The sequence below is a fragment of the Lingula anatina genome, chromosome 5 (assembly GCF_051362555.1).
Source record: "Lingula anatina isolate TDL-2025a chromosome 5, LinAna3.0, whole genome shotgun sequence".
NCBI classification, from domain to species: Eukaryota; Metazoa; Brachiopoda; class Lingulata; order Lingulida; family Lingulidae; genus Lingula; species Lingula anatina.
This window is the reverse complement of record NC_141771.1, coordinates 23,192,483-23,206,976: the sequence shown is the minus strand read 5'-3', so window position 1 is coordinate 23,206,976 and position 14,494 is coordinate 23,192,483. Positions and strand designations below refer to the sequence as shown.

The 14,494-nt window shown below is 34.8% G+C and overlaps 2 protein-coding genes across 2 annotated transcripts; one reads left to right on the top strand and one right to left on the bottom strand.

Annotated features, from left to right (window-relative positions):
* Positions 1-3,284: 3,284 nt before the first annotated feature.
* LOC147761919 (uncharacterized) lies at positions 3,285-6,005 on the top strand. Its single transcript, XM_087013821.1, has 3 exons — positions 3,285-3,475; positions 4,256-4,527; positions 4,892-6,005. Exons 1-3 carry the CDS (start codon positions 3,316-3,318, stop codon positions 5,192-5,194), a joined length of 735 nt encoding a protein of 244 aa, XP_086869947.1. The 5' UTR covers positions 3,285-3,315; the 3' UTR covers positions 5,195-6,005.
* Positions 6,006-7,309: 1,304 nt separating this feature from the next.
* LOC106162908 (cytochrome P450 3A41-like) lies at positions 7,310-12,996 on the bottom strand. The gene is made up of 7 exons (XM_087013846.1): positions 12,818-12,996; positions 12,434-12,555; positions 11,904-12,089; positions 10,380-10,526; positions 9,363-9,451; positions 8,613-8,759; positions 7,310-8,200 (listed from the first exon to the last, which is right to left on the bottom strand). The coding sequence occupies exons 1-7, from the start codon at positions 12,981-12,983 to the stop codon at positions 8,086-8,088; spliced, it is 972 nt and encodes a 323-aa protein (XP_086869972.1). The 5' UTR covers positions 12,984-12,996; the 3' UTR covers positions 7,310-8,085.
* Between the last annotated feature and the right edge of the window lie 1,498 nt (positions 12,997-14,494).

Here is a 14,494-nt window from a genome sequence, read left to right as displayed (position 1 = left end):
TTTCATTGTATCAGAGAAACTTTTATTATTTAGACGATTACTATTATAACCAGCATTAATCATTTTAATTGTTTTCTTCAGCTCAACATTTTTTATTTATAAAATTACTTGTAATTCTGATAATTTTGCTTGTAAACAGCACTGAGACGGTAGTGTAATGTGGTTTAGAAATAATAATAATAATAATAATAATAATAATAATAATAATAATAATAATAATTATTATTATTATTATTATTATTATTATTATTATTATTATATATGCATATGTGCCGGTCATTAGATTAGTTTGGGAAAAAAGCACTGTCAGTGTGCCAAGGATAAATATGACATTGATGATGATGTTGGAGAATGAGACGTGTACAGGAGGTAAAACAAGTAAGATAAGGTGGACGTTAATGAAGGCAAATTATATGAAAAATTACATGCTCGAAAAGAATATATATAGTAAAGTATTATCGGTGATGTCGCTGAGATTCGTGGTATTATTACCCGAGGTGAAGAAAATATATAAACCGAAGAAAGGATCTGATGCTGATAACAAATGGTAGGAGGTTTTGGAAGAGGCAACTAATAACGAGGAATTAAACAAAGAATATCCAAACCGATTTCAAGACAGACAGAATTATACATTTAGTGAGATTTCTTTGAGAAATAGCCTTATTATAGTTATGAAAAAAATAATCTAAGCGACTGGCAGCATAATAAAATGTATTCAGTGGCCAAGGAAAGTTAATTATCATGATAACATTCTAGATAAAAGAAACGATAAATGTATATGGCGTATTTATGACTCATTCTGCTCCAAAACATCAGGTTGCTTTTAAAACTATATTTTAAATAATATCTGAAACGAATTTAATGAAAGTTAAACGTTCATTTTCCATATATACAGTGATTCATTTGACACGTACCTTGTAGCATATATGTCGAATTAGATAGGACGTAGGAAAAGTGATTTAATTATTTAGGCATAGGAGGTTTTATGTTAATCTTATACTGGCAAATAGAAACTTTCTTGCTCCATCACTTCATTAAATATACAGCATCTTTGCTTTTTTCATCATTTTTTACCTCAACGCCTTTACAGTAATTAAGATATTCCGAGAAAAAGATATGGCAGCTGGCATATGGCCGTTGGAAAAATATATTTTGCTAATTAAGTATCGTAACGAAGTGACGGAAGGAAGGGGGTAAAGCTACATGAGCCATGGCAAATTAGAAACTCTCAACACACATCTTTGTTGCTAATACAAAACGTGCATCCCTTCAACAAATACAGAATTGACCCGGAAAGAAAAAGATATGATTAAGAGTCAAGTGTTCAAATCAGGTGATTCTGACTTAATGATGATAATAATAATAATAGTAATAATAATAATAATGATAATAATAATTCATTTGTTTATTTATTTATTTATTTATTTATTTATTTATTTTAAGCATTAAATCCAATTATTTTCAGTAGACTTCACAATGTATGTAAATATGAATGTACAGCGTAATAGGCCAGTAAAAGAAGAGGAAAGGTCGATTAAAACAAACATCTTTATACATGTATAATGCAGAATTGAAAATGTAAGTTCATCAAATATTTTTAAAAAGTTATATTCATACTTTTTTTAAATGTTGTAAATACATGTACATCTTTGAAAGTGTCTGGAGAGGCTATCCTTAGAAGTAAAAGTGAATTCAAATTTAACATCTTTAGTGCAGCAACTTTAAAATAATTGTCATTGTACGTGACAAGTCTAGACTTGTACTGTGTTTAAAACAGATGGCCGTAACAGGCGGGAGGGGGGGTACGTTAATACAAGAAATACATAAAAAAGCAGAAAGAGCAGGGGAATAAAATCTTTTTTTTCAAAATAATGGCTTATTATTCACTTTTAAATAAAACACATTTCAAAACATTAAAAAAAAAACATTTGGCATAATTGATTTACAGTTATTGATTGTGAAGAGAAGTTGATATGTGTCTAGAAAAGGTACAAGAACTACATGTGTAGTAATAATGGGCATTTGTAAAGTCTACAAACACGTGGACCTTCTACATAGATATATGACTAGATGAGATAATTTATTCCAATAAGAGCTACCCTGAGTGTCAGGGCACTATAAAGCTAGCTTGATCACATATCCCTTTTTCTTGTGGTAGCTTTACATTGGCCCTGCAATCTTGAGTATCCGTCAAATAAAGGAACTGCTCCGCCGTGAATCTGCGGTTGAATTTCATTAGTTCAAAATGAAACGTAAAGCTTATTTAATTTTGCTTTATTTAATTTTATTTACTGTATTTAAAATCTAATTACTTAATTTAATTAAATGTATGTACTGTATTTAAGATGTGAATTTAAAAATATATAATATATAATATAATTTTGCTAATCAAAACATTTGCTCCTGGAGATATTAACACAATACACGTGCTTGCCGTGTGCCAAGTTTGACAGCTACACTGGATGTCCGATACCACTATAAGGACTGTGGGGCTACACCAAAAATCAGTTTTTAAAGCAGAAAGATGCTTGTGTTTTGACACTGATTTTCGATCGCAAGGAATTCTTAGTTCAAACTTCAAACTTAGCGTCAGCCAATATGCTTCTTTGTCTCGTCTGCACGAGATGACGTCAGCTCAAGGCGGGTAAGGCAGCTCCAGGCGGGACGGAGCCTTAAGGTACGAGACACGTGACTTCCAAATATGGAAGCGCCCCAGGCAAAATTTTGCCGAATACGCCCCCAGTATGCCTCTGGTGGCTAGAGTCAGTATTGTTGTACGTTATGTATGAAATCAAGATCGAGCTAGTAATACTGAATTGAGTCAGCATTGTTGTACGTTATATACGAAATCAAGATCGAGCTGGCAATACCGAATTCTGGAACCTAGGGTAACATGAGCAGTGAATATACAAACAATTTTACTCTCCCAGAATCCACAAAATAAGCATTCAACCTAGCCAAAATTATTTCACTCTTTCATACCTATGCGACATATATTTAGTTTGGGATCCTTGCATATGAGAATAGGGTAAAGGTGTTTTGACCTAGATTCCGGGGGTACATGTATGAATAAGGATTCAGATAAACAACTAAAATCTTCACCTTGACTCTTTTCCAGAATTCTACAAACAGAAGAAAATAAAAGTAAGGCATGGGACAAGTGTAAACAATTTTTTAAACTCTGATGACGTCAACATTAATATTCATCAAAACGTTCATTGGTAGTTTCTGTTCCGTCGTAATGAACATTTGATAAACACGAGGACTTATAAAGCTTGACAGTGACGACTGCTGACACAGCTGCTTGCCGACATCATGGATCGACATTTTATTTCCCTGGTCGTGGCCATACTGCTGATTTGCCAGTGCGTTGGGCCCAGTGCGGCGGTATACGACGAGGAATTTGATGAAATTGAAGCTAATATAGCACCACTTGTAGGCAACGAATCTTTGGCACCTGAAGTTTATTATGAACGTAAGTAGAAATGACAGTTTTAATACCAGAGAAACGCAACGCACCTTTAAGTAGCTCGTTGATTTTAGTATTCTGCGTATTTGATAATGGCAAACAAAGACATATTTTATGAAGTAAATGAACTTGAAAACTTCTATTTGCCAATTTACTTTTAAGCATACATGTGATTTCCTCAATGGATAAATGATTGAATTTGTTTCCTACATTCTATCCTGTTCAGGGATTTAAAAATCAAACATGACAAAAAATTGAAAACATGTTTCTATAAGTTTTGAGATTGCAGGATCAAGTTATTCTTCTGTCTCTCTTAACGACAGTGCGACAGTTAAGGAGTAATTAAAACATAATATATACATAAAATATATATATTCTGCCTCGTGTCGACGTTTTACTTTTAATAAAGTTAATTTTACGAACCACACAACACGGGGATTTCTTATTTTATCCAGGCCTAGAACTAGTGCGATTTCGTATGCTACATGGACGCAGCACGGAAAATGTAACCTATGTTAGGTTTGAAATGTCGGTTGATTTTTTTTTCTTTTTTTCTTTTATTATTATTATTATTTTTATTATTTTATTTTATTTTATTTATTTATTTTATTTATTTATTTATTTATTTTAATTTAGAAGCCGGCTTCATTTCCACTATTCTCACAACCCTTTAGCCAACAGAACACCAAACTTAAGATAAGTATTTCAAGCATTTGAAGCTGAGATATTTATTCATTGATACCTTCAGCATAATGTACTTAAAATTGGAATCCTCTTTTCATTTAGTTCCGAATGCCACTTGCTGGGCACGGGGCGATGTTCGCTACAAGACGTTTGACGGCCTGCACTTCAGTTATAACACTCCTGTTCAAACTATAAGTCTACCAGTCGTTACGAAATTCGGCATCATGGTCATGTCGTGGACGGGTAATTATTGGTGGGTGGCCACGGAGCAGGAGCTCTTTAACGGGGGACCAAAAACACGCATCAAACGAGTACACGTGAAGTGTTCTGAAGAATTCTTCGTGGCCGATTTAGGCTCAACTGTGACGTTGTGGGTGAGTCTTTTTCCTTCTTTTAGTTTTCAATTCAGTTAACACATTTTAAACCCACCTATTAAGTCCATGTAGTACGTTCCTTGCTGTCACTCCCTCCCTCCTTCACTCTCTCTCTCGTATGGATTTCATTTCAATGCAGTGCAATCGATATTGTTCATTAACTGCTTGCTATTCATTATAAATATTGCATTTTTTTAAAAATGTTTTGCATTTGCCTTCCCGAACCGAGTCCGATGTAGCCCCAGCCCTATTCCACTTCTATCTTCCTAGTTCCACCCTATCTTGTAGAAATGTTGCAGTAGTTTATACTGTTTCTGTGATTCAGAAAAAAAAAACAACAACATCGTTTGCATTTTCCTTCCAGAACCGAGGCACAGGCGAAATTACTGAAACACCTTTCGTATATGCTGGTGGACTTGTTACAGGGGACAGTCTTGCACCTAGAGGGTACATTATACGTTGCCATGAAGTTCCAATGACTGTCAGTGTCTACCTGCACACGGTTGAGATAGAAATGACTGGCAAACATTGCGCCTCTGCCCTGGGGGTACGTGGAATCTGCGGAGACTACAATGGGGACGCGGCCAACGACTATGACGACTTGAACCCACCCGATCCACCTGGTCTGCCGCCATGGAGACCTTTCTTGTTACCTGAACGAACATAAAAGATACAGGGACAATAACACACAACGGAAACTCATTGACGGTGGGGAAATATTGAATACGGACAAACAATACAGGAATGTATACACAGTCAAAAAACAGGACTGAATTCCATATGAATACGGACTATGGGCACTGAAAATGGGAAGCACCAACTGCAGTTTCCGTTATTTTACTCTATTAACATTTGGGTCTGAGTGACTAGAAGGTTTCCTTTTCATAGCTTCCAAAAAGAATGACTGTCCACTTTGTCAATGGGCTTAGTGTTTTTTTTTTTTTTTTTTCACAACATTAAATTTTGATCACCATAGTCAAAGTGCTTATTGGAAGTTTCTTGAAGTAAAGATATATCTGTCGCTGTGCAGTCTGTAATTTGTGGCTTTGACGTTTACAGTATTTCTAATTTCTTGTTATTGAACCGGTAATTGGATGTCAATAGGAACACGAAGATGGGGTACTTACGATGCAATTCCACTCTATCTAATTTAATTGTAATTTGTGGATTGGAAGATGATAATGTTTCAGTTCAATATATATATATTTATTTTGGTGTTCTTTTTGCATAATTATTTAGTCAATTATATATATATTTGGGGGTGTAATCGTAAGACACAATTTGAAAATTTTGAATGCATGGTAAATTTAAATTTGTAATGCGTAAAAGGGATATTTTCTGTTTACAGTTACAGTATTTTAAACGAGGTAATTGGTAGAAAGACAATCTTCAGATTTGAGTTTTTCTTAATAACGAGTGTAAAAGTAGTTTTTGTCGACATTGGTATCTCTAAAGGGAATAAAAATAGGGCACAAAGACACAGCTGAGTTATAGTAACTAAGAAAAAAATATTGCTCCATCAAAAATAAAAATTAATATCAATAAGAACATAATATAAATGTGAAGAAAAACATGGGTCCAGCACTTGGGATGAAATGCTAGAGTGTATTTATACAGTTCACATATCAGTCAAATGGTTAAAAAGGGTAACAATAATGCCGCTATTGGTATATTCACTGGGATAATAAAGGGGAATGGATAGTGCATTAGGAGGGTCCAGAAGGTTAAAATGATTTTCGCTTGTGATATATTTACTTGGGAAAGCAAGCAGAACATAAAAGCACAGATTGAGGGTCCAGATGGCTCAAATGATGCCACTTGTGGTACAGTATATTTACTGGGGGATCCAGGGTGAAGGGACGGGACAGTGGGAGGGTGCAGACGGTTAAAATAATGGGGAAGATAATAGAAGAAGACCCATCTTTGGTCCTCTAATCCTGATTGCAGTGAATACCCGTGCTATGCCACTATATAAACGGTCCGTTAACTCTTCTACAGTGTCGAGGAAGTGTCAAATCCGTGCAACCGTCTCCATTTTAACAGCTTTGACGACGTTGTCGAAGCGTCGTTTTGCAAGTGGACGACGCCATTAAGTTGTAAACGTTTGTTGAAAACAACAGTGCCTCTCAGCCAATAACGATTCTTCCAGTTTTAGTATCGACGCGTGGAGGGCGCCGTAAGACGTTTGTGTTGCACGTGGTTTATTATTTGTACTGATGGATTTAAACCTGTAATAAAACTGTGACTTATAGCGGACCGTTGTTAACGTGCACAGTATACAGTATATTAGGATTATTTTTGAACACCTTCTGCTTATATTAACGGTCGTGCGTTCTTAATTTCTTCAGAGGGTGCGAATAAAGTGAAAATCATTTGATAACAACAGTCATTAATAAATATATACAGTGTGTTTAACATGGAAAGAACAGAAATAACAGTAACGTGTGTGGAACTAAACCAGGTCTACTGTGTATTAACCTTATTCCAGGAACTGTCGCTAAGGTTTGACAAATTATTGCCATTCTCAGAACTTGTAAATCAATAAAGTGGTCAGATTTAACAATGCAACACATTAATAGATCAATTTTTATATAAAATGAAAACGCAATATTCTTTTTATCCATCACTTTGCATTGGTATACATACATCTAAATATATATATATATATATATATATATATATATATATATATATATATATATATATATATATATATATATATATATATATATATATATACCAGCGTACTGTAGAGCTGGAATTACGAGGGATATTACACCCTAGCCAGTGTTCCTTTGAAAAAAAAAGAAAAGAAAAGCAGGCAGTTATTTAAGTTATTTAAAAACAGTTAAAGTTATTTAAAAACATATCTTAAAACTTGTTCACAGAAATAGTAAGCATAACTGATGACTCTGCACTATAAAACACCCAACCGTGTAGCTAGTGTTCTTAAAAGAACATGCAAAGTGACATTTGAAAAATACATTGATAAGATATTAAGGGACATATAAAGATATTTATAAACATATCTTAAAACGTGTTCACAGAAATAGTAATCCTAACTGATGATTCTGAAATATATAACACCCTAGCTAGTGTTCTTTAAAAAAAGCATGCAGAGAGACTTAATATATCTGTAAACATATATTTATAAAATATTAAGGGATGTATTTTAATTTAAAATAAATCATATACATATTTTAAAACTTGTTCACGTTAATAGTCATCCTTTTTGATGTCTTTCAAATACAATGCCGTTCTTTGTCAACTAAATTCGACATCCATCCGCACAATAGAACATTTTAAACGGAACACATTTCTCAATTTTTTTCTACTTTAAACATGTAAGCTAATTATTTCTGAAAGATATAAGTCATACAACATCGTCAATCGTGACACTTGCTATGGAACTTTGTGAATATGTTCAACTAATATGTCTATTTTGTAGTCTTATTGCCCACCGCATTCCGCCTTCCAAGACGCACGGTGACACCTTTCTCCGGCTGCACTGTGCCCCTAGCCACGTGAACCACTGGAATCTGCGTCTCAGCACAGGTCTCAACGCTGAACTTCTTCACGAGACACGCCAAGGTCATCTTGGCCTCCATCAGGGCGAACCTCATACCAATGCCAGGCCATGGGGTGACGCTTAGCAACCCTCTCTGCCGTGAACCTGGATAGAAGAACAACACAAAGATGACGTAGTGTTACATCATGTCACGTGAACCTGGTTTACCCACGACTATTGCAGAGCATGAATGCGCCTGGCTGAGGTCATTAGACTTTCAAATTACAGGGCGGAAACAAGCATGCTTAAATTTGACTCAAAAATGAATTTGTGCAATAGTAATTATGAAGATGAATATGTCACTGACACGAAAAAGATAATGTGATAAGTCTTGAATGTTAATACCTCAAACATTTCAAACGTTAACTCCAAAATGAGATTTAATTTAAGTTTCACCTTTGTCTAAAAATAAATAAAATAAACAAATAAAAAAATCAAGTCAAAATAAAAATAATCAAAACCTTTCTTCAAATAAATAGCAAAATCCTATGATTATCGATAGATGGCAGCACCTTACCGTTCAGGACGGAAGAGGCTGGGGTCTGGGGGTGCCCAGTGCTCAGGATCCATGTGGATACTGTATATGTTACAGCGAACACTCATGCCTTTGGGGATGTGAACACCCATCACTGTGCTGGATTCCTGTGCAGTTCTCCCTGGTCCACTAATGAAAACATACTAGTTTATAGATGTAGTTTGACAAATTTTAATTTGAATTAAAAATTTAATTTGAATTAAAATTCATTACGCATCAGCCGATGCGATTCAATCCTTTAAAAATGATCGCACCACTTTTTCAGGAACTCTTACTTTTAATTATTACGACACGAGGTATCAAAAAACCTATTTCATCGAAAAAATTATCTCATTTTTTTTTTAGAATTCGTTTTTAGTGCGTGGCTGTTGTAAGGGAAAATTACAGGACAAAGCACGTGCTCCCTATGGTTGACTACGGAGTTATTCATTTTATCATTATTTTCACAAGTCTACAAACCGTACACTGATGGTAATGCCTTCTGTGTGCTTTGGGAAAATAAAATGATGATCACAGACCTAGGGGTGTGTTGGCGAAGGTCACCTTTTTAACCTTCACCTTGCGAAGGGTCTGGAAAATGTGTACTCTATGAAGACGTGTGAGAATGAGGGCAAAAATGAATGGCCCCTAACGGTTAGGTACTGTAGCGCAAAATGAGATATGGCTGCTGCTTATGCGCAACTTTTATATAGAATAAAATTGGATTTATTTTGCATTAGTGAGGCTACTTACTCTGGAGCGATAGGGTGTAGTCGCAGCGCTTCCCTTAAGAACATGTCCAAATACTGCATCTTACTTATGGTCTCATACGATGGAGGACCCTAAAAAAGTTTCGATATGTCATACATTGTTTTTCAAGCTGATTGAAAAAAGTGCTTAGTTTGAAAATGATGTAAAGTGGTCGAATAATTGTGCATCTATTCCACGTGTAGTTAGTTCATGTATCCAAAAAAGTGTAAGTTTGATGAGCAGTTTGCTTTTAGCTTTCGATTTTCAAACTTTGCTTTACATCTTCTCAACTACTTACTTTCATTGGATTATTATTATTATTATTATTATTATTATTATTATTATTTATGTACAGTTGACTATTATTATTATTATTATTATTATTATTATGAAAATAATTGCTGTACAGTTGACGTACAGAGGAGGAAACGAGCGAACATGACTGCACGTGCGCTGTATGTATGTGTGCATAAGCTTCTTTACATTGTTTTTTGTTCTATGTGTATTGTCATACTATGTTCACTATTATTTTTATTTATTTATATAATTTATTTGAATAACATATATATATATATATATATATATATATATATATATATATATATATATATATATATATATATATATAAGAAAAATAATATTTGATACATAACTGACAAACTGATTAAATAAGCTATACAAAAAAGAAGCAGAACATCTCTAATTCCCAATTAATATAATTACAACAACAACATGATACAATTGCGTCGATGTGATTTAAACTATTAGTAACAACTGGCTCATCTTGGAAATTAATCTCCCTACCGCAGTTTAATTACTTTGAAACACTACATTATTTTATAGGATCTTAGGGCTTGATTTTGTACATCCGCCATTTACTTTAAAAAGTGTGTACAAAGGCGCCGCCTGAATCCAACTATTTTACTATAGAACTATCTGAATTCAACTAGGTATATTCCTACACTGTTTCAATATATAATTCTTTCCCTTCAAGAGAGTTGTTTCCCTGCAGACACTTACCTCTTCAGTGCAGTATTGGTCTACCTCCGCCTGGAGAGTTTTCTGTGCCTCTGGACTCGTTGCTAGGTGGTAGGCGGCGTATGCCAGGGCGGTGCTGGTGGTTTCATACCCTGCGAACAAAAACGTTACACACTGTGCCCGGATCTCCTAAAGATTGAAATAAAAGTCAACAATTAATTCAATTTATTAAACCTTTGAGCCGTACGGCTCATCTGAATGGAATACATTGACAACATAAAGTCACATCGACTTAACTGTCACTGCAAAAACAACTACTTCTGATGCAAATTATAATAATAATAATAATAATAATAATAATAATAATAATAATAACAATTCATCGGAGTGACCCTAATTTTAGCTCCAATGCATATTTTAAAAACTTTCTCAAGTTCTTTAAGTGTGAGACATTGTTAAGTGATAATAATTTAATTAGTTTAAAGACGCTTGGCTTTGTATAATAAAATGTCCTGGTGTATTCATGCCTAATCGTACTGTAGTGAGGGCATGTAAGGATAAAGTGAAATGCATCATCTACATCGTATAAATTACATAATTTACAGGTTCTTAATTTTTTATTTGTGTCTGTGAAACTTCCAGTCTCCACAGCTAGATTATGTGATGAAAGCCTAAATTTTGCGATACATTCCTAATTTTTCTGGGAAATTGACTTATTTAAATACAATTGCACTGTGTAATTATCAACAAGATGTTGATACAATAACCCTTTCCTCGCATTGAATATTTCTCGGGTCAATACTTGTTTAAAATTATATTTCAATCTTTGTTTTATCAAAAAAAGTTTACAAACATCTGACATGTTTTCATAACAAGTAAATCACAGACCCATTGATTTAAGTTCATTCCGTATACAACTTCTTCACTCAAAATTATTTTAAGGATATTTTTGTAGCTGTTTGTTTAATACATATTTTCAACCAATATTTAATAATGCTAAAGCTTTCTATCTAAAATAAGTGGGTATCTCCCCGTTTCATAAAACACTAAGTTATCACTAGTGCTTCCTTTAACACACAACATTCTTTTCAAAAGATTCGTATGTACTTTTTTAAATACCCTTTGCCTTATTAAATCCCCATATTTATGATGCATAATTTAAAATACTACTAACGTACGTATCAAATACTGCACATATGGTGGAAACATTAAAATTATGTTTTTTTTTTTTTTAACAATTAACAATCAGTGCTCGCCCATTCATGTTGTCCTACCAAAATTCTATATATTAAAACAGTTATTACATTAACAACGTTTTAATCGTGAGTGCCATTTATAGACTTAAACGGATTCGGTTTCGAACCGTCCACATTAGCAGGTTCTATCAAATATTGCTACAGCGGAATTCGCTTGAATAAGTATCATTTACGGTGTATGCATTGTCGTGAAACATTGAATTCCTCCTTAGATGCACACAGTCACACAGTCACACATATACACACACATGCACACACACACACGAACGCGCGCGCCCACACACCCACACACACCAGATTGCCCTTTTACCTTTTCTGTGAGTTTCACCTTTTGTGAATATCTTCTTTGAGATGAGGAAGTGCCGCTCTGCTGACCCGCCTCAACTCCATCTTGTGTTGATATTACGTCACTGTCCGTCATCGCCTGAGGTACAGTCGAGTCCAGATTGTCAGTTTTGGCGTCCAAAATCAACTGTAGGAGATCCACCCGTCGAGACTGAAAATTCACCACGTGATTGTTAACCACTTTCAAAACTTATATAGGTCACTGAATTACTTTGCATTTACGCTTATGGGATGACATGCATTCATGTTTTTGAACTTTATCTGATATGCTATCTCATGTCATTCAATAATTTTATTATTATTAACGCGTTGATCTTTATATATATTTTACAAGAAAACCCAAAACTCATAGAGGCGTTTAAGCGTAGGGCTTTAATTTGCGTTTTGAAATTTTTATATTTACTTACTTGTTGGTGAATTAAGAACACATTATTATTAGACATAATTCATTCCAATCCATGACAGGTTTTTACCAGTAATATAGTTTCATTATACCTTTGGATTATTTAATCTGGACTGTATGGCAGCGCTGGCAAGTGCGCCTATGTCATGCCTCCTCTTTCTCATCAGATATTTGTTCCACAACTTGGCTAGACCTGTCATCGATGGAAAAATCCCTGCAATCAGGAACATAAGCTACGGATCACATACATATTTTGTTTCTGCTGAACACGGTTGACGGGCAGTGTAACCCAACGTGCCTACCGGAGGCCATATCAGGTAAAAAAAATAAGGATAATTGAACGTAGCAGTGATAATTGATCCTTGGGTTTATATACAGTTTTCAAAGCCCAAATTATTAGGGCATCAAATTGACACTCTGACCTTAAGGCCAGCCAATAGATGGATGACCTTGTCACGACGTGATCATATGCGTACCGGAAATAAAGAAGGGCGCCATCATCGCTAGTGATGACGTGCCGGAGAATTTACGACATGCTGCCAGAAATGGTGACGTTTTATCTCGCACTGAGTTCAGCTCGAGACCAAAACCACACGAGCCGATGACTTCCATGGTGAGGCCTTGGAATTCACTAAATTGCATAACATAAATAAATGGCATATTAAATTACATGAATTTACTACCAGGTTTTGTCGTTCTTCAGTTATTCTTTTCATGAGAGAGAGAGAGAGAGAGAGATTATTTACGTATGATTATAGATCGAGATTAAATACTATAAGTATACCGCACGGTCTTGAATGATATCCTAATGCAGACATCTAATTTTTGGTTACTGGCTATTCAATACGAATAGAGAGAGAGAGAGAGAGATGATTTACGTATGATTATAGATCGAGATTAAATACTATAAGTATACCGCACGGTCTTGAATGATATCCTAATGCAGACATCTAATTTTTGGGTACTGGCTATTCAATACGTAAAACATGAATTCGACATTACTTACTCATGGATATTAAACGGCTTTCCCTCCTGACAACGCCTTTCCATAGCTTCCATGAAACTCTTCACCGATTCCTGGATCAGTGGCGCCATCTGCAATAATATGCAGCCACACATGCTGCTTACACAGTATGTTAATTGAAGTAAAGTATGCATTGCCCTAAAAGTTCCCGGCAAATCCCTGCTACTAGTAGATACTACAAGAGGGTTTACAAAGTGGCGGTATATGTTGTTCACTTTCTCTTGTGACATCTTTAAAGGTGGTAAAATAAATAAGTGTTCTTAAAAGAGACTAGTAGTGTCTTCGGGTGTTTCCTCTTGGATATTCGACCATTACTCAAAGGAATTGAATCACACAACTGGCTTGTGTGCTCTCTGGTGAGAGAAACATTTTATCTTACAACGTTTATTCTCTTAACAAACGGTTTACTTTCCACAATCATTCTCATTCTTACTTGTTTCATTTTTAGGGTGGAGAACGACGGGTTGCTTACTAATCGCAATCGCTTCCATCGTTTTCCTTTAGCCAAAAGCATCCCCACTTCTTCGTTCTCTGTATCTATGAATTCAGGGATCTGAAAAAGAGCCAAATGTGCTCAGTTCCAGTGCAGAATCAGGTGTCTTATTTAAACACAACTGTAATGCAATTGATTAAAAAAAAACTCTGGAGGGTGGCATTAGTAAAAACCATTACTCACTGCTCTTTGGTAAAATTTACTGAACTGTTTGACAAACACTTCTCTCAGAAAATCGACGTCTGAAGTCAAAATGCTCGGAGAATTGAAGAAGTAAATCCTAAAATGAAAACAACACTGTTAAATTAAGCATTCAGATTGACAGTGATTCATACCCATGTCTCATCTCGCTGAATAATTTTAATTGTTAAAATAACCTGCTGACAGCACTTCTATTGTGGAATTACAAGCTGCCATTCGGGCAATCTTTTATGTACCTCACTGGGCATTTTATTAATCCATGTAAATTACGTCACGTGTCTTTGCAGATCATCAAATGAACTTGACATGCACTGCCTGGTTATAATCAAATTAATAAGTTAATGGCTTAAGTTCACACTCAAATTCTGTAATATGTCTAAATAATTTAGTGAATTAAAAAGTAAGTCCTTTCTGCAAAGAAAGAACTGAACGCTA

Excerpts from the sequence above, each read along its gene's own strand:
- LOC147761919 (XM_087013821.1), top strand. The coding sequence starts at position 3,316 with ATGGATCGACATTTTATTTCCCTGGTCGTGGCCATACTGCTGATTTGC. Across the intron at positions 3,476-4,255 it reads ACCTGAAGTTTATTATGAAC|TTCCGAATGCCACTTGCTGG; the intron begins GTAAGTAGAAAT and ends CTTTTCATTTAG. Across the intron at positions 4,528-4,891 it reads GCTCAACTGTGACGTTGTGG|AACCGAGGCACAGGCGAAAT; the intron begins GTGAGTCTTTTT and ends TTTTCCTTCCAG.
- LOC106162908 (XM_087013846.1), bottom strand. The coding sequence starts at position 12,983 with ATGCAATTTAGTGAATTCCAAGGCCTCACCATGGAAGTCATCGGCTCG. Across the intron at positions 12,556-12,817 it reads GGCGCCCTTCTTTATTTCCG|GGATTTTTCCATCGATGACA; the intron begins GTACGCATATGA and ends TCCTGATTGCAG. Across the intron at positions 12,090-12,433 it reads CCAGATTAAATAATCCAAAG|TCTCGACGGGTGGATCTCCT; the intron begins GTATAATGAAAC and ends GTGAATTTTCAG.